This window comes from Sceloporus occidentalis, unplaced genomic scaffold (genome assembly GCF_023333645.1).
Source record: "Sceloporus occidentalis isolate IW3139 unplaced genomic scaffold, rSceOcc1.0.p SCAF_37, whole genome shotgun sequence".
NCBI classification, from domain to species: domain Eukaryota; kingdom Metazoa; phylum Chordata; class Lepidosauria; order Squamata; family Phrynosomatidae; genus Sceloporus; species Sceloporus occidentalis.
In genome coordinates, this window is record NW_028317017.1 from 5932566 (window position 1) to 5952834 (window position 20269).

General features: G+C 36.2%; 1 protein-coding gene across 1 annotated transcript in view; it reads right to left on the reverse strand.

Moving 5' to 3' along the window:
- Positions 1 to 741: 741 nt before the first annotated feature.
- Positions 742 to 20269, reverse strand: part of LOC149297769 (neuronal acetylcholine receptor subunit alpha-7-like) — an 89301-nt gene continuing 69773 nt past the window's right edge. Inside the window, exons 5-10 of the mRNA XM_089488263.1 lie at positions 14560 to 14639; positions 8137 to 8304; positions 6831 to 7025; positions 3422 to 3508; positions 3103 to 3212; positions 742 to 1260 (exon numbers count right to left, since the gene is read on the reverse strand). Coding sequence (XP_089344389.1) covers positions 742 to 1260; positions 3103 to 3212; positions 3422 to 3508; positions 6831 to 7025; positions 8137 to 8304; positions 14560 to 14639 — 1159 coding nt within the window. The remainder of the gene's footprint in view (positions 1261 to 3102; positions 3213 to 3421; positions 3509 to 6830; positions 7026 to 8136; positions 8305 to 14559; positions 14640 to 20269) is intronic.

Below are 20269 nucleotides of genomic sequence, written 5' to 3' on the forward strand. Positions count from 1 at the left end.
CTTTTTTATTACCAAGTTTTTATCACTTAATTCATGTCTACATTCTCCATTAGAAGACAACACAAAATGTTCAAATAGTATCAGTGATGATATTTCACAGTCAATACAAACCAACCGATTTTTTTTAGTAGACGTTCTCATGCAAACTTTTCTCTCTCCTAGTTTCTTTTCTCTCTATGTATACTTCGGGATTCATTGAATAAAATTTCACAATATACAAAAAGATAGTCATTTTTTTCTATAATACTGTAAAATACCTATTTGACTAAATAAATGGAAAAACTTGAGGTGAGGTCAAGTGTAAAGGCAGTCAATTTTGGGAGTATTTAAACATATAGTCCTATATTTTAAAATATCTCATGGGTTATATGCATATAAGTATGTCGTGAAAAAACTATACTAGCGTGAACTGGAAAGTCAATGGGGGCTTCTGGTTAAGTGTCAATTAATATCAGGAAAAATGTAATTGCACAATGAGCTGTTGGTTACTGATGGGGTGGGTACTTGTTTTAGCTATTGGCTGTAGTTATAAAATTGGTTAGTGTGTGAAAATGGCGTTTTCACACACATATATATATATATATATATATATATATATATATATATATATATATATATATATATATATATGTATATGTATAACACTTGGGGACTATATAAATACCATAACTTGATTACAAAAATTCCCTTTGATGGAAAAAAACAAACCTTCCAAAGTACCCCTAATACTCCGAGGAGAAGTCAAGCAAAATCTTTAGATACTGCTTCTACAAAATTTGGCGCCGACATTAAAATTCCAATAGTGCAAATTATAGTAAAGACTGAGAAGGCCATTAGACACAAGCGGTCTACCACAGATGCAGCAAATTTCCACTCGTTGCATATGGATTCATCCTCATCCTGGTCTCTGAACCTGTTCGCTATATAGCGCAACTCTTCCAGAATCTTGCTCAATTCTGCATCACTCTCAGAATGATGCACATTGTGTATAATATTTTCATCGTCTGTTGTGGAGCAAGTCATCCTGCCACATATTACTCCTGAGTCTGTGGTAGGTGTACAGTGGATGCCTTCCAATCCTCGAAAGCCAATGTACAACATGTTCCCATTGCTGGACTGCTGGCCGCTGACAGTGTTTACCTCCACACTTGTCATGCTACAGCGCCGCTGCTTGTGTTGACAAACTGGTCTGACCTTATCTTCCCCAGGTCTCTTCATTCTTAAGAACCAGGCACACCAGTTTAATAGGACTATTCTTGTCTGCACACAGAAAAAAACAGTCTATTATGATCATACAACTTAACATGCCTTTTCAATCACATACACTTAAACTACAATGCAAGCATCTTATTCAAAAACATTGCGCTTCAGAATACATCACTTATAAAAGACAATACAAGTAAACATTATAAATAACAATAAGGTTTGTCTAGAGCAGAATTTGGAACATGTATATCAACCTGGTACTATCGTCTTTAGCAGCTGTAAACTAAATTTACTATTTGTCTGTTCAACCTAAATGTATGCCAATCCCTCGTAAGAGAACACACAAATTGCATGGCAATAAATCTAAAAAATGCATGGCATGGCGGGATTTTAACTTATCAACTTATATGGATCAACTTAAGAACTTTAGAAGTGGGTATGTGTGAAAGGTTGAACTTGAGGGACTGAAGTCTTTTTTTCAACCTACTATACTATATATATATATATAATTTAGGCCCAAAGATGCACATATTTTGCCTTATTGTTGAGATGGAAAGTATTCATAGTCTTGCCTTATCTCTCTTTTGTCTTGCAGTTTAAAGCTGAAGTTACTTGAGCGTGTTTTTTAAAAGCTTTGTAGAATATAAAAATATCTAAAATACAGTTAAAACACTAAGGTTCTAGAGAAGACTTTTGATAACTGTAACTAATCTCTGCATACTATTAGATACAATGTTTTGTTGGTACTAGAATAATAAAGGTCAAAAGAGGTGTAGTTGTGACTGTGTCAAGAAGTGTAAAAAAAAACTATAAAAAAAAAAAAGGTACGAGATCATCATACACAGGTTGGCTTCTCAGGAATCAGCCTGGTTGAACTCATCTTAAGTATTCGGATTGTTTTCTCAATTTATCTCTGTGTAAATAGCCCAGATGGACTATGTGTTCATGCATCTTAAGCTGAATGTAATCAAGTTGTTTCCTTTTAGACTCAGCAGGTTGGGAACTATAAGCTGTTAGCATTATGGGGTCCTGTGTGTGTGATGTCACTCATGTCCTATGAGATCAGGACTTCTGGGCAAATGGCATGAAAAGGAGCAACTCAGGATCTCCCTAAGATGAAAAATTATTCATATGTCACCCCAGCATTCTGACTTCCATTTACATATATATGTATTATACTTTTTACTATAGAAATGGTGATTCTATTCAGCAGCAGGTTGGGAACTTATTGATTATTCAATTACCAACTTAATGTTGTTCTAATATGGAAAAACCTAAACATGCATGTTTATATAAAAACATAGAATTTGATGGCAGACAATGTAAATTTTGGTTATTCTAAATTTTTCAGTAAGGCTTCAAAGCTAAATGCTGTATTGTTTAGGAGGGAACAAATAAGCAAAGCACTATTTGTTCCCTCCTAAACTATTCTGTCTTCAAATGGTTTTATTCCACACTATTGATCCACTGATTTTTCAAAGACATAACTTATATGGCATAACATCCCAAGATCCAAGATGCAAAAGAAAACACTTATAATTCAGATCATGCAGTGGAACTAAGATTAGCATTTAAATGTAGAAATATTCAAAGGTTTTAATGCTCACATTCATACATAGTTGACATTTTGACCTTTGGAAAGTCTTTTATCTGCATAATAGGCCCATTAGTAAATCAATATGTTTCATCATGTGTACTCAAAGTATATATGCAGGGTTGAGTCTATAATTGGCTCAAAATTCGAGGCTAACACGTGCTGTCTTTAGTTGTGTTATCATTGTTTTATTTGGGGGAGTACGTGAAACAAGCCACTATGGTCTTCCTCAAACCATGGCAGCGGTATCCCATTCTAGCTCTGAAATCTCTAAAATTTGCATAGATACTGTTAAAACTTACCCACTTTGGCATTTTGCTTCCATGTGGATCATGGTGATGATACTGTAGAACAATAACTGTTACAACCACTGATAGTCCAACAATGATCATTGTGCTGGCAAAATATTGTGCTGTAAAAAATAAAAAGTGAATATACAATAAAGTAAATAAAGAAACGGATAGAGAAAGACAGATAGACAAGGCAGTGAGATTTGTTTCAAACCCTTGTAATATAAGCAGATAAAGGATCCTTGTGTCTGTAGTTATATAAAGATGTCAACATATTACATAAATGCGCATATGACAGCGCTGCCAAAATTGATATTAACCATGTGCTTACCTATTAGTGGGACAGAATCTGAGGTTGCCGGCATAATTTCTGCTACCAGTAACATAAATACTGTAAGTGACAACAACACTGTTATGCCTAAAATGATAAAGGAACAAATCAATAAGCCACACATAAGAAGCAGAAGTTTGTAGTAAGAACTTATAAAGTCTACAGCCTTAGACCATGAAACATATAGTTTGTGAAACAATGTATAGGAAAGTCACTCCAGTATAACTAAAGCGGTTTTATTACAATAGCAACCAAGGGCCATTTCATTGGTTGCAAACTTTGTATTAGAAAAGTATATATATATATATATATATATATATATACACATACACACACACACACACTGTAGATATATTCTCTAAAAACCAAACAAAAATACCTTTAGAGCAATGTTCCCATCCCATCCTCATGCAAGTGTAAAGCATTTGGGGCTAGCCCAGCCCACAAGATCATAGGCTTTGGGTAGCTGGCTTGTTTACGTTGCATGTCCCTGCAACAACTCAAGTTCTACCCCCTAACAAGGAGACATTTTATCAGTTGAATTTTAGGCTGTTTTGCTAGGTAGGAATTATGAAACAGTAACTGTAGTATCTTGTAATACAATAATTACTGTATTTGCTCGATTATAAGACAAGGTTTTTTTCATAGCAAATGCTCTGAAAAATACCCCTTGTCTTATAATTGGGGTCTTCTTATAATCAGACCTCAAATAGGTCTGACTATGAGACTAAGACCCAGATCCCCCGCAGCGCTACAGGGGACCTGGATCCTCCTGTCTTATGCTCCACATTTAACACCTCTCCCCCAAACTTACCGGTGCTTCTGACTCCCTGGTGTGCAGCCGGAAGGAGGTGCCGTTAGCAGCGGGGGTTCTCTGCGTACATCGAGCAGACCTTCCCCCGCTGTCAGAGAGGAGCGGTGAGGGGAATTCTCTCTGACAGCCGGAGGGTGTATACGCGATGGACGCAGACAACGGCTGCAGCGGAAGTGGCATATAGAGGGTTAAAAGGCATATCATGGGGCGCAGTGGCATATAGGAGGTATAAGATATTTCTGGGGCAGAGTGGCAAGCCTGGGGGCAGATGTGCATAACTGGGGGGCAGGTTGGAAAATAAAAGGAAATAAAGACAAAATATTTTTCTCAATCATAGCTTTTATTTTAAAAAAAATTGTTTACATAATTTACATGAATTAACATTTACTGGTAAAACTTTTTTCCTATAGGGTCGTCTTATATTCAGGCTCTCTTTTTCCTAAATTAATATTCAGATTTTGTGGGGTCGTCTTATAATCTAGCAAATACGGTATTTACGCATTCCCTCTCTAAAATCAGTTGTTTAATTGTTTCCAAGTATAAATGCAATGTTGTCTATTTATGTTACTATGATAAGCATCTTTGATATTAGTAAAACTGTTCTAGACTAAAAGTAAAATCATCAAACATGAGCAATATATATTAAAAATATTAATAATGAGTCATACAGTGATGGTTACAACCAAGCCTGTACTGGCCATCTAGAGCATGGCTAACCAAGACGTTGGGTAGCCTGGGGCCTGTCTACACACACTGTAGAAGTTATAGTAAAGTAAGTGTCAATTTTTGTCTCACTCAATTCACATTTCACCACAAATTAATGTGCTCACTCTTCAAATAGCCAGTATTGATTTGCTGTTGGCAAAGAACATACTGTTCTGCTTATGTTGCACATCCATGCACAACTATTTAGTCACAGTCAGGATGAATAGGCATCCGTACAAATGAAGACCAATCAAATCAATATAGTAAATAGATCTGGTTTTGTGTGTTAGTCATGTTGACTGATTTCATTAAAAACTACAGCATGCCAGGAAAGCTGAGAACATTAACTCACGCGTTTAATATTTAATTCCTGTGTATTTTTATTTATACTTCTATGTTTTTTCATAATGATTTCTGCTTTAACTGAATTAATGTGTTGGCCCACACAGTTCCTCTCTCACACACAGGACCCTCAGTTACACCTTACCTTGTCTAGTCTTCCTCTCTGATGCTCTAGAACTTCACTAAGCATCCACCTGCCAGATCAGGCCAGCCTATTTTTACTGGTCACATTGGGCTGGCCCTTGTTAAAGATTTTGAACAAGCCTAGGGGGCAAATGCCCCCAACCACTGGTCACAAGTAAATACCATTAAAAATCAATAGTGAGTCTTGTTTCTCTTATATTACTGGCATAACACATGGACATTTCATTTCATATAGAGGATCATAAAAAAAACGTTTTAAGGCTTTTGGTCTTCTAGTTGAGCAACAATCTAGGAAATATAATTCCAATATGTCCTGCTGCATCTAATACCATGGTTGACTCCACCATACCTGAATGGTACCTTAGAGGGCTTAAGCATATAAACTGCTTTTTCCAAAATCTAAGTGCATCTTAAAAATAACTTGCTTAATTCAAAAAAGTGTAAACTATTTTAGCAGCCTAGTGCCACTAAAAACAACCATGTAAGAAATGTATTTAGCTACAAGAAGTTTAGCTTGTACATTTGGATCTTTCTCAGTATTCAGAAATTATTTCCCCATTCATTTAATTATCTAATATATAAACCTTAAGATAACACTTATAATAATTTTTGAATGAGTATTTCGGGGTGATTTATTAGCTAAAAAATAATTGTTAGCATACACTTCTGATGGAAAAGGGAGCAGTTTAATGCTACCTTAATAACTTTCTTTCCTCAATATAATTAATTCCAGCGGACCAGAACGGGATGATATTCAACACATTTAAAAGAAAAAAAAATTGTAGTCACTAATAAAAAGACTATTACAAGAGGACAGTGTTAACAGTCAGTCCATAAGTACTAGTGTGAATCTTACTATGAAAAAGACAAATAAATATCATTAAAGAACATACAATAACATATAAGTAATCTGTTTATTCTCCGTAACCTAAAATCAGTGATGGTCTACCAAAAGGTAGCTCTCCATCGGTTACTTAGATTAACAATATCCACACTTTTTGTCTGTGAAGCTGGCTCATCAGAAGTTCCTCAATAATATTTGATGAGATACCAGTTGTCTGCCCTTAAACTGCAGGTTGCAAGAATGTACCAGTAAATAGGAGGGTTGTCTTGATTTTCTGGATCATCAAACTTAATTGCAGGTTCCAGCTATGAGCTAAACACTGAACTATTACACCTAAATGTGTCTTGGTACATGTTTTAAAGCAGTAATTTAAACTTAAAAAATAACCCATGATGCATCTATTGTAGTGAATAATAAAATTTATGTATCCTGAATCACTAAACTCAATAATAATTGTGCTTTGTGTCATCACCCAAATGTATTCAAATGTACAGTTCACAAGTCTGTTGCTTTGAGATTTTATGAATGTCAATTTTATGTAAAAGCTGCTACCAATTTACCTAGTGAGATCTTTTCTCCGGAGTCCGCAGGAAGAAGGAACACAAGCAGAGCAAGCGCAGATATCAGTACACAGGGAATAAGAAGGTTTAGCCCATAATACAATGTTCTGCGCCTCATGGTTATAGTAAAAGTCACATCTGGGTATGGTTCTTTGCAACAGTCATAAAAACTCTCATTCCTCTTTCCAGACACTCCTGTAGAGTAAAAATATATTTAATTATCATAACTTAAAATGGTTTTCTAATTAATACAAAATACAAATACAATTTAAGCACACAAAAAGCTATCACAATTATTCATGATGATTCTAGCTGGTACATACGCTAGAAAAATGTGGGCCCATTTTCCCAACCTACTTTTTTTAGGCAAAGCAAAGCTTGAATCTAGTGGCTGATTTTGTGGTCTGTTAGGTTAGCTTTGAGATATGTGACTCCGTTGGGACAAATCTCCTTTCTTTGGCTTCCCAGGAGTCGATGTGTTAGGAAAGACTACGGGAATGTGAGGGGGCAGGATAGCTAGTAACAGGAGCGCCCCTGCAGGTACCCCATTAGATAATAGTCAGTCTTGACAAGCATAATAAAGAAGAATAAATACACCATATTTCAAATTCAGTCTTGAGTGTTTCCTGTCAAGCTTGAGTATCTGATCACAAAAGTTTAGTAGTGCATGTTGTCATATTGACACAAAAAAACAGCCCTACACGTACACGGTAGCAGGAATATATATATAGTATAAAGCAGTCTCTATCACAGTTGTTTAATATGAGTCAAAGTATTGATCATTAAAAACATAGTTGTGCTTAATATACTCTTTCATTGAAAGACTAAAACGAAAAGGGTAATTTTTAGTAAAACACACCCTATATGCACCAATGCATAGTAATCAGAATACACAAATAAATTGCAGTGGGATCTTCTTACATTATTCAAAATATGTGATGACAGCCAGTAGACACAAGGGCCAGAGTACCGATGCAACTATGTGTAAATATATCACATAAGTACTATTAGTTACTAAACATGATCTGTCTTTACCCATAATCATATATTTCAAGGTTGCTCAATGTAGTCCTCAAGGCTCACAATGCTATTAGTTTTAATGGTTAATCTAATGAACATATAATCAATGCATTTTTCACATATGCTTCAATTATCAACTAGCTATATATCATCCCATAAAATGTGATGTGCTTTTACGTAAAACTCATATTTTGTTTCATTATTTTATCTGCCAAAAAGGAAATGCCACTGATCCACCTTCAGTTTATTTAACAATATTAAAACCAAACAATGTCTAAACACATACCTACAAGATCCCACTCTCCGTTTGCAATATATTCAGATGTGTCTGCTTCTCTCATTTGCAAATCCAAAGACCACCCTCCATATGTCCAAGACCCAAACTTCAGCTTACATTTTTGAATGTCAAATGGAAACCATCGCACATCTATGTAGCATGAGCTCTTGAAAATACCTATGTTTTTGTAAGCAAAAGGAAGAAAAATCATTTACTGTACTTTTTTTAGTTTATTTTTCTTTATTTTGTAGGTTATATGGACTTACATCAGAAATGTTCTGTCAATCATGGATGTACATAACACTGGGACAGCAAGTACATTACTGCCACAGTCTAAGCCAAACAATACAATATTGCACAACATTTGCAGCTACAAGAGATTAATCACAATACAGTCAATCAGTTGGCACAGCCAAGTGTGGTGTCTTTATAGCTCACAGTCCATGTTTAAAAATATTCCATCCATCTGTGCGAAGCACAATTAAAGTATTGACTCTGTGGGGGGAATGGAATGGAATAATAGGTTTTGGGAAGATAACTAGTTCCTCTATCCGCCTGGGTTAGTGCAAGATGCAGGAAACAAGAGAAAACCTAGAAATGAAAAATCACTAGATAAACTGAAACTAATCTGAGCAACCCCCTTGACCTTGTTGACATATTGTTCCAGAAAATGTTTAACTTGAAGATGAGTCTGCAAGATTTCTTCTTTGACATGAAAGTAATGCACCCTAGGAACATCTATAGGTGTAGCCTTGCTTTTAAGAACCTTAAGGGTCCTATCTATAGTTAAATCTAAGGTAGTAGGATTTGGGAGACCAAATCTAAAGAAATCTTGTATTGTTAGAGACCTCTTATTGTCACGAGCTGAGAACACAGGTTGATAAGGAGCCCAGGTGCAGGGGATACGAGGGGCTCTGTCTGTACCCCACGATGCATGATGGCCTGGGGGTTGTTACAGACAGGCGTAGGAATAATCCACAGACAGAAGATCAGGATTTAAGAGTTGTATTGTAATATGGTGGTACAACAATATTTACAAAGAAAGTCACTCAACAGGAAGCCCACTTGCGGGGCACACGGCTGGAAGCCCACTTGCGGGGCACACGGCTGGAAGCCCACTTGCGGGGCACACGGCTGGAAGCCCACTTGCGGGGCACACGGCTGGAAGCCCACTTGCGGGGCACACGGCAGGTTCTGGAACAAGGCAGGTTCTGGAACAAGGCAGGTTCTGGAACAAGGCAGGTTCTGGAACAAGGCAGGTTCTGGAACAAGGCAGGTACCAAACAGGTAGTCCTCAAACATTAATGTCAAGGCCCAGACTGCAGGGGTGGGCAGGTTTATAAAGGCTGACTTGATCAGGTAAGCCACTGCAGCTGGACCTGATAATTAGTCTGAGAGGTCCTGAATGGCAAGGGCGGCCACTAGTGGCAGGAAACGTGAAATGAATAAGGCAAAGTATAAACAAGTCCAGCCAGCGCATGGTGAAGCGTTACACTTATCTCCCTTAACCTGAGATTGTTCTGTCTGGACCTGTCTGGGTCTGCCAGTTTTATTTGCAGGGAAGTGATCTGTTGCTGGAGTGTCATGTGCTGTTCTGTGTTGTGTGCATCAATAATCTCGTCCATTTTTTTCAGGACTTCTCTCCGACAGAGCTTGAATGTCACACTGTAAGCTGTTAGTAATGGACTGTACATGCGAAACATAAAAAATATTGTATACTTGTGAATATATCAACCAATATTATTACTTCCCAGCCATAACACAGCTGCAACCCACAAAAAACTCTCTCCAATATCTACCAGTAGTATTTTTTTAGGTGAAGTATCTATTTTGATTTTGATTGTAATTTTTTTTATCGTATTTATTTTACCTTCTATACTTTTTCCAGTTTTACACAAGCGCCCTACAATTTTGGTTTTGGATTCATGTTCCTCTAAACTTTGTTTGATTTACAGCTTTCCTCCTCGGCCGCCGCCTTAACAGGTTTCTAGCTTTTAAAGACAAAGAAGGAGCTCAGTTTGTCTCTAGATTTCTTCTTTCGGTATTGTGACATATTCTACTGTAAGGCAGAAGCCTAGTTATTTATTTTATTTAAAATAGTCTAGTTTTCAAAAATATATGGTTTGATAGGGGTAAATTAAATTGGCCTGCTTCAAATATGTCCCAAATAGGACATGGGGCCAGGATTACCAGATCTGAAAAAATGGTTTTGAAACAGTAAACACTACTTGTACTTATTGCCCAATAACTTGCGAAAAAAAGCAAAACAAAAATCATTGGGTGTTTCTAAACTCCAGACAAATATTAGAATCTATTTAGCAGGTTTTTTCATTAGATTTTGTAGAGAAGTAAAGATGTTTCAGTGAGAAAAGGTGCTTCTTTTAATTTGTCACCATATTATTTTTCTTTAATAAATAAAATAAAATGTTCTGAAAAAAAAAACAATATATAACTTGTGTGGGTACATTAACAAGAGCAAGAAGAACATTTTATCTAAACATGAGCACCGCAAAAATGTCACGGTCACAAAGTGTACAAAAACAACTGGTTGTTGTCTCATAATCAGGGTCGTCTTATAATCGAGCTAATACAGTATCCATTACACAGAGGCACACAACATATATGTATATACAGTATATATGGTGGCATTTTTTTTCTTGCAACTTACCTATTATCATATTTCTTATTGTGTTTCACATTGTCAATAAGTGACACAGGATAAAAAACATAACTTTTTTTTCAAAATTCTCTGCTGCCTGCTCATTATATCACATGCATTTTTATTTTCTGAGACTGAGTTTATGCAAAGCTACTTTGGTTTGGGAAGACCCTGGATGAAGTTGTTACAGTAACTGTCTGGGAATTCTGCCACATTAAATGTTGTTATACATTGAGGCTATTGAGGCTATAAATGTGCCAGAAAAACTAAATAAGCAAAGCTAGGTGTGGGCTTCCAATGCAAGGATACTGTATAGAAATGCTTCGGTTTATGCACAAGCTATCCTTCTTTATTAAAATTTATCATGAGGTGTTGGTGTATTATTATCTTTTATTTATATAGTGGCAACAATTTACGCAGCGCTTAATACAATCCATATATTCAAGGGGTATGACAAGACGAGAATTGACAGACTAAGACAAACCGATACATTAGGTGGAGAGAGCCCTGCTCGAAAGCTTACAATCAGCAGGGCATTCTCCACCTAATGTATCGGTTTGTCTTAGTCTGTCAATTCTTGTCTTGTCATACCCCTTGAATATATGTATTGCATTAAGCGGCACTATATAAATAAAAGATAATAATAATAATTCTGTCCTCGGACGACTAGGGTAGCAGGTCCCGTGCTATATTACTGAGGCAGATCGATAGTGCTCAGTGCTGCAGAATAGAAGACCCTATCTCAGAGGACATGCAGAATAGGAAACCTAGCCTTATGAGACTAGATAAAGACCACAAAAGGTTGAAATGTTGTCTGTCTGTCCCAAGTTGGAACAATAAATGGAATTTTTTGGGGATCTCCTGGAGGTGAAGCAAATAACCCTATTGATCGGCTAGCTTGGTGGCACTGTTGAGATATCTGCATCCCATCTGGGATTAAACTATTTGGCAATAAGTGCCCTACTTTTATATACTTGGCATTTCCCCACATATATACTCCACTGGCATAAGTACATTATTACTGCCAATGCACATACAAACAGGAAAAAATGAAAATTCCTATCAGTTGTTTGCTTTATCACTCAAGTAAAGAAAAACCACTTAGTGCATAGAAATATCACAGATCAATTTGTATGATATGATTCAGTATGATAATATAAAATCATAAGTACACCACCTCCTGTTCTGGCTAAAGAAACAGCAAAATACTTAACCTGAAATGTGGCATCTTCAAACAACAGATAAAGACATAGATAAAAGCTTTGTGAATTGTTTGATACCTCAATAGTCAACAATTATCAATATTAAAGAAAGATAACACAGCATTATATAATTCAAGCAGTGCTTTAATGGGAAATAAAGATTAGTCTATTTGTCATTAATCTAAGGTAAACATGAAGAAGAAAAAAGGAGGATATCTGGTTATGTTACTAAAATGAAACTACAACATAATTTAAATTTGAGTTTGTATTTCATGTATATTTCGAAGATTTGCGTATTTTATACCCAATGTAAATTCTCAAAATAAAGGTAGTCTTCATAAGTGCTTTATCTGATGGTTCACTGGTACACCCCAAACAGCCGCCAAGGGCAATGCCAGAAGGGCCAACCCAGGTGATGACAAAAGTATATATATATATATATATATATATATATATAAATGGATTAGACATGATTTTTTAGCTACATAATATGTGCTTATCTCTTTGAAGTAAACACTGTGATTGAAATATAATAACAAAATAACAGCTGATCTGGCAGTTATTTTTCATTCTTTATTATCACACCCTGATGTATATAAATATTAGACCCTGCTGGCAATATATATATATATTAATATTAGCCCATGCTGCCAATATATACTAATATTAGCCCCTACTGCCAATATATATTACCCCCTGCTGCCAATATATATTAGACCCTGCTGCCAATATAAATATTAGCTCCTGCTGCCAATATATATAAATATTGGATCCTGTTGCCAATATATTTTATATCGGGGAATATAGTCCCTTTGTCCCCTCATTCACTAAGCCACACCTCTGTTTTACTTACTCCCTGTAGTTCAGGTATAGATCAAAGAAATAACACATGTAAACAGCATGTGCATGTATAGATCAACTGAATAAGACATAAAAACCCTGCATGTGCAGGTATACAATAATAAGAAACATGGCACTGAAGGTATAGATCAACTGGAAATCACATGTAAACTCAGTACTGAAGGAAAAGATCAAATAAACATGGAAACAGCACTGCAGGTATTGATCAACTCAATAAGGCATACAAACCCTGTATTTGCAGGTATACATAAATAATGTATGGAAACATAGCATAACAGATATGGATCAACAGAATAACACAAAAACCCAGCTTTGCAGGTATAGATCAATTGGAATTCACATAAAAACGTAACATTAGAAGTATAGATAAAACCCCGTATATTACAGGCATAGAACGCAGGATCACACTGTCCACATAGAACCTGACCAGCACCCACATTACACACATAGGACGTGCCATCTTTGTCCCCAAACAGCCCAGCATGAGTCAATTTTGTCCCCAATCAGCCCAGCGTACAACATCTTTGTCCCATAAACATGCTACCTGTGACATCTTTGTCCCATAAACACCCTGCTTGTGCCATCTTTGATACATAAAAACACTTTTTCAGTCACTCACTAATTCACACTTTCATTCACATAATTAAGTCACGCAATAATTTATTCTCTCACTCATTCACACAATTCATCTACACATTCATTCATACTCTCACTCATTCAGACAATTCTACCCCCCTCTTCTCATTATCTACCCTTCCCCCCTCTTTTATTACTATCTACCCTCTCCCCTTTGTAGTTCACTTACCTTACAAAAGTCCAGCGGTGGCAGAGCGAGGCCTCTGCCGCTGTGCATGCTGCTTCACTGCTGAGCGTATGACATCATATTCCGGTGCTCAGCATGAAATGCCAGCACCGCAACTAAATCAGAGGCCTTGCGGAGGAGAGTCAGGGGCGCCGAGAGGTTGCTGAAAACTTATTCCTGAGCGACCTCTTGGCGCCCCTCTCTCTCCTCCCTTGCAGCTTCAAAAAAAAAATTACGGCGTTTCAATTAGGGGGGGCACATGGTGGGGCACAACATGATGTAGGGGGGCCATGGCCCTCTCTGCCCCCCCTGATGTAGGGGGGCCATGGCCCCCTCTGCCCCCCCTGCCGATGCCACTGTTTACAGTTCCATCCCCTTGCTGCAGGTTTTAGGCTATAATATTATAACTTATTTTCACTATAACAGCCAGAAACATCAAAGGGCTTTTTTTAACATGGCTATAACTAATGTGCCCTTTTCTGTAAACACATTAGGCTGATGATTTATTTTACTGCAAACACTTTGTCATACTCCAGCAAAGTAAAAGACTCTTCCTCTAATAGTATACTGCATATACCTACTACAGTACAGAACAGGAACCCTGAGCCTTACGAACTAGAAAAGTTGAGATGGCCCATTTTATATATTTTAGTCATATATCTTATATCTATTATTGCATAAATCAGGAGGTTAAGTCACCAGATCAACTTTTATAAGATATCCCAAAGAGTGTTAGGTTTTGTTTTCAGTTTATGGGTAAACAAGCTATATAGCGGCATTAATTAAGTTACAAACTAGTTCACTATAATAAAAAAATACAATCACAAAGGTATAAGAAAAGAAATGAGAAAGTTTCTTTAATAAATACATGGAAACTTAAAATATGTAAAGAAAAATTAACATCTTACCTGGTGGTAAATACTGACAGTATCCAGATGAGTTCACTAACACATTAGTATGAAATGAAGCATCAAATCTCTCATCTGCACTACAGAAACAAAGAATAAACAGATGTAAAGTGGCAACAAATTATTTGAAAGCATTTTGTGTCTAGCCAAGGTTATCATTTCACATGTAAGACCTGCTCAATGAAGGTTTGAATTACAGTATATATTAAATATAATGTTATACTACATATCATTGCCAAAAGATTTCCTGTCTCTTTTTTCATTTTCAATAATAGGTGTTTATAAGGATGAATAAATTCCGTTAATCTACAGTATTTTATACATAGAATGATGACGTCTTATAAAGTGTTCCAAATTGATCTACTTCCAACTCTATGTGCTTTCATGCTTTTAATATATAATTGCCAGTTAACCCTTTGGGTTACTTGTAGAAGCTGAAATGGATTACTCATTAGGCATGTTCCTATAGTCCATGAATGCTTTAGTGGATTATATGAATACATTACCACCACTGGAATTTGATCCGTAGCAGTGTCTAGGCTACTGTATCTGTGTAGTCACATGACCCCTGATAATAACACTCCCAACACATGTGCCTGTAAAGTGGTGTTTTTGTGTACAGTTCACTAGATCTGAAAGGGTTAATGCATAAAACAAATAAAGTAAACCCATACTGGAGGAATAACACATATGGAAAGGTTAAATTGTGCCAATGTTTGTAGACACACCAGACATGGTTTTAATTTTTCATTATATATGATGAGTTTTATCTTGAACCTTGGACATAGCAGATTAAACAATTACATCAAAGTTAGCTAGGTCAAGAGCATGAGAGTTAAGAAAGAAATATCACATCCCAGCTACAACATTGTCTAGGAAGCTGAAGATTTAAAGGTCAACTCTATGGCAGCCAAAAAGCTTTATTACACTTCTGAAAAAGCCCAAAATGGGAAATCTTTGACGGCTAATTGAACATAGTAATTTGCCTGATTCAAAACGAGTCCATTATATATAAAGTGAAAATTTATATAAAAATGGAAGAAGTAATTTGAACATTTGCCTGAAATGAAACTTCTCCAATATGTTTCTTCCACAAAATTATTTACTGGTAAAGAATTGGCTAGCCATCTAGTGATGAAAAGACTGTCCTGTTTTTGTTTTTTTGTGTAGGGATATTAACTATTAACTTGGAAACTGATTTTTTTTAAATAAAGAGATACAGGACTTAAAGGATCTGCTACTAACGTCTTGGTGCCAGATACCACAGCGCACCTTCAGAGGTCTAGTGGATCCATGCCTCGACGGGGCAGGGCTGTTTTGGAGCAAAAGGGGGACCTATGCAATATTAGGCAAGTGGTCATAATGTTATGGCTGATCGGTGTATATTCCCTCAACTGTGGACCAAATATACAACAATAAAGGCTGTATAGAAATGCAAAAAAAAAAAAGGTTTTAGAGAAAAGTGTAATTAAGATCTTCAAAAAGCTAATTAGAAGTAAAAAGAATATCAATACTCAATAATAAAGCCTAAGTACTGAAGACACATGCCTGGAATGACAATGTAGTACATGCTTTCCTGTGGCTACAGCACAAAATCTCACTATATAGCCACAATAAAAGGCAAAGCCATACGACACTGATTAGGGCAAAAACCAAGTATAAATGGTGTCATATCATCTGTATCTGTATTACATGACTTTATGTGTTTGATTTACGACATTTTTATAATGTTATGACACACAATTAGGCTGGCATTTATTATATTTTATATTTTGTGTGTCCCATATTCATTTAATAAAAATGCCAATGGTTTTATGCAATTCAGTAGAGCTAAAATATATATGATTTGAAATCTGAAACCATTTTCCACTTGGCATAAAGCCACTGCAATTGTTACATGCATATTCACTTGCCTATAACTAAATCGTCATTATCTAGGGTATATCTCCATTAACGCCATGAAAATTCTTCTAGGTCCAATCGTGTATTCTAACCCCCAAATTATCCTTTACCATATTAATGTGCAGTGGGTGGCCAACTCCACTGCAATTTATAAGTGGAAATTAGCGTCCATATGATGGCAGGGAACCATTTAGACAGAGGCTTGAGCCTGTAGATCAGAAAAGGGGATTGAAGGAGGGCAGGCGAGCAACTGCCGTGACCTACTCTAAATTCTAGATTTGATACCATTATCAAAAGTGTCTTATGTAACCAAGACACCATTTACATCATGAACATGCATTTTCTCTGCTATATCGCTTAAAGTCCTGTCTATGTTGCCTACCAAATTTATTTTGGGATACTGGGGTAGTAATCTTGACTGGGTTTTCCCTTAGATTTAAATTTACACTACAGCATCATTTTAGGAGTGAATTTGCTTATATATACTCTGTATAAAACTCTGAATTAACAAAAGCTAGTATTACACTTATTTTGTTGTCTGAAAATAGTATTTTCAAGATGACATTCAAACTTTTCACAATCACTCCAGTAGTCTTCAATGCCCTATTGATGAATGTTCATTTATTTTTTTTTGCTGTGACATTTCACTGCTATCAGAAGTGATGCTTGCTTTACAAAGTTTAAAGCTGCTATAAAAAGTTAGTAGACTATTGGAATCTTTGCTATTTTTCTGAGCAAATAAATTCAACTTGAAGAATGTATTAAAAGTTTTAAAAGAAGGCATATCACCGCTTTAAGTAAATGGATGACATCAAAATAAACCATATTTTTTTTGTAAAACAGCTAGGTAGTAGTAGGATTGTGTGGCACTACAATGCCTACTTCCTCAGCCTCTCTGTACTCTGACTACAGTCGCATTGAAACTCTGATCATCTCCAGGTTACTTCTGAAAGTTGTGTTATACTTTAAAAACAATTATGTTTTTAAATTAATGGCATACAGCAGGGACGTGCAACCTTTGGGTTTTTGTCGTCATTTTAGAAGTCAGTCCCCGGCCCCAGCTGTGCTGCTTAAGGTAAGTGTGCCAACAAGATGCAGGGTCCTTTTCTTTTTCATACTGTTACTTAAAAAATGTGGTATTTTTTGAAATTAGCAGGTCTGATATTTTATTCTTTCCTCTAAATGCGTAACTCATAACCTAAGGACCAGATTTTTTTGTCATTTATACCATATGTTAAATCATGTTTCCTCTTTTCCATATTTGATGACCTCACACAATATATACATCGGTCAGTTAAAGTAACAGAAATATATAAAACATAATAATTGTTAGTAATAGATAAACATCTGATACTAAAATAAGAAAAACATTATTTTTTTGCAATTTTGAAAAAATACTGTAGGTGTCACAGCTGAACAATAACCCAATGTATATTTAGCAACAATAATCCTAATACAGTCATTCCCGACAAAGATTTTTTTGTGTTCAAGAGGGCCACATCCGTCCTTTATATATTACCCTATATTAGGTTTTGGTAGCAGTATAAAACTGCTTTGTGTGCCCACTATGTAGGAGGTGAGAGTAGGTTCTCACCCTATTGAGAGTGTGCCTTGACGTGGCGGGTGAGCTTAATTATGCTTTGGCCAATTCATATAACCAAAACCTCTCATTTATATTATGTTTATGTATTTTTTGCCAACTTTATTAGGGTAAGAAGCGCAGACAGTTTCTGTTTTTTGTATACATTGTACAGCCAATACACTGTTTTTGCAGCATGCTTACACCTGTTTGGTAGGCCTCGTATTATACATTTGTATTATTTGAGCCTGTGACTAGCTCGGCGCACCGACATTTTATTTTCCCTGTTTGCACATATTTGAGGTTGTTGGCTCCTCATCAGTCTGGTTGCAACTTGCTGTCCAGGGGTTAATAGGGAGGAGGTTTAATTGCACCTCCCCCAACACATTAATAAGGTTTTGGTAGCAGTATAAAACTGCTTTGTGTGCCCACTATGTAGGAGGTGAGAGTAGGTTCTCACCCTATTGAGAGTGTGCCTTGACGTGGCGGGTGAGCTTAATTATGCTTTGGCCAATTCATATAACCAAAACCTCTCATTTATATTATGTTTATGTATTTGTTGCCAACTTTATTAGGGTAAGAAGCGCAGACAGTTTCTGTTTTTTATATTATCCTATATTACCTGTTTTTAATTATTATTTTACTGTAGGTAAGTGGTAGGGCTAAGAAGCATTCTTTTACAAAAAATATTATTTTTTATTTTATTTATTGATTTATATTTCCCTTTTTCTGTTGTTTTTTTTTGCACTGTTCCTACTGCAGTATGGCTCATTGCCATATGCCAGTGATGTCATGGTGAAATTTTATTTATTTTTATTTAGATTTAATTTTTCCCTTAATTTTGTTGTAATTTTTTATTTTTTTAAAATGTTGGGAAAATCCGTATGTGCTGGTCACACAAGCAGGGATCCTTAGCCTTGCATTGCTGATTGCAATATATGAGTATACAATTGAAGATCCCTGCATGGTCTAGAAAGAGCCTACTAAGCCTCTTCTGTCCTCCAGTGAACTTCCTGGGTGTCATCTGTATAGTGGCAGGGAGATGCCCATGCCGCTGCTACAAAGTCAGGATGTACTGGCACGTCTAATGGGCGTCTTGACGCAGCTTTTAAGGACATACCAGTACGTCCTAAGGGTTGCGAACAGCTTAATAACACAAAAGCAACACAGAAACTTTTAGGAAGCATTTTCAGCATTCGCTATAATGACAAAAATTTACTTTTTGCAGCAAGGGTTTGGAAATTCAATTATACTAAAACTGTTTCTAATGTTGTATTTAGTTATAAAAGTGTTAAAACCCTCAATGCAAGTGCAGAGCACTTTTGAAACAATTGGGTAAGGCCTTTGAGAGCATATACTTTAGGTATTGCACAGTAATCACCGTAATATTAACAGGCTTCAGAGCTGTCGTTCTCAAAACTGTTAACAGTACAATTACAATAACAAAAGCTTTAAAAAGACAGATTCTTGGGAAAAAAAAACAAATGTATTAGAACCTGAGGAGGATGCTTTGAAGTAAATTCCCCATCAAATTAAAGTCACTCTGGTGAGTAACAAAAATAGCCCCACAAGGAAGCAATCAGATGAATGCATAATATCCCTACGTTGACCGCACACTGCCAATTTGCTTACAATTGAACAGTAAAGAATTAACCTTTTAAGGAAATTATTGCTACTTCTAATTCTTGAGTCAATAACCTCAGTATTTTCCTCCTTCTTTCCTGTGCTAGGATATAGGCCTTAGGGTAGGGTGACCATATTACAGGACAACTTGGGAACATATATAGGTTTTTAGAGGTCATAAGCAAAATTAATTTAGCGACTCAATCTCTGAAGTTATAGTAATTAGTTATATGCAAACTACCGGAATGTAGCATAGTATATGTAGATGGTTGTGGTCAGGGCCGGACTGGGACTGAAAAGCAGCCCTGGAAACATTTGGAGACCGGCCCCATATAGTTTATCTCGCGGTCGAGCGCTTATACCCTCAAGCACCCCTTATACATACCCGAGTCACACTATTTGCCATCCAAAGAGCTTTAAAACATTATTTTTGTCACATTATTTGTATTAAAATGCTATAAAGCAAGTGTTAAAAGTTATAAATGAAATACATTAGACATAATGGAATCAAAACATTTGCTACTGATGAAAAAGTTCCATTTTATTCAGTGGAACAAAACAGTGATCACATAATTTTTCACGATATTCTTGTAAGAAACTTTTGGC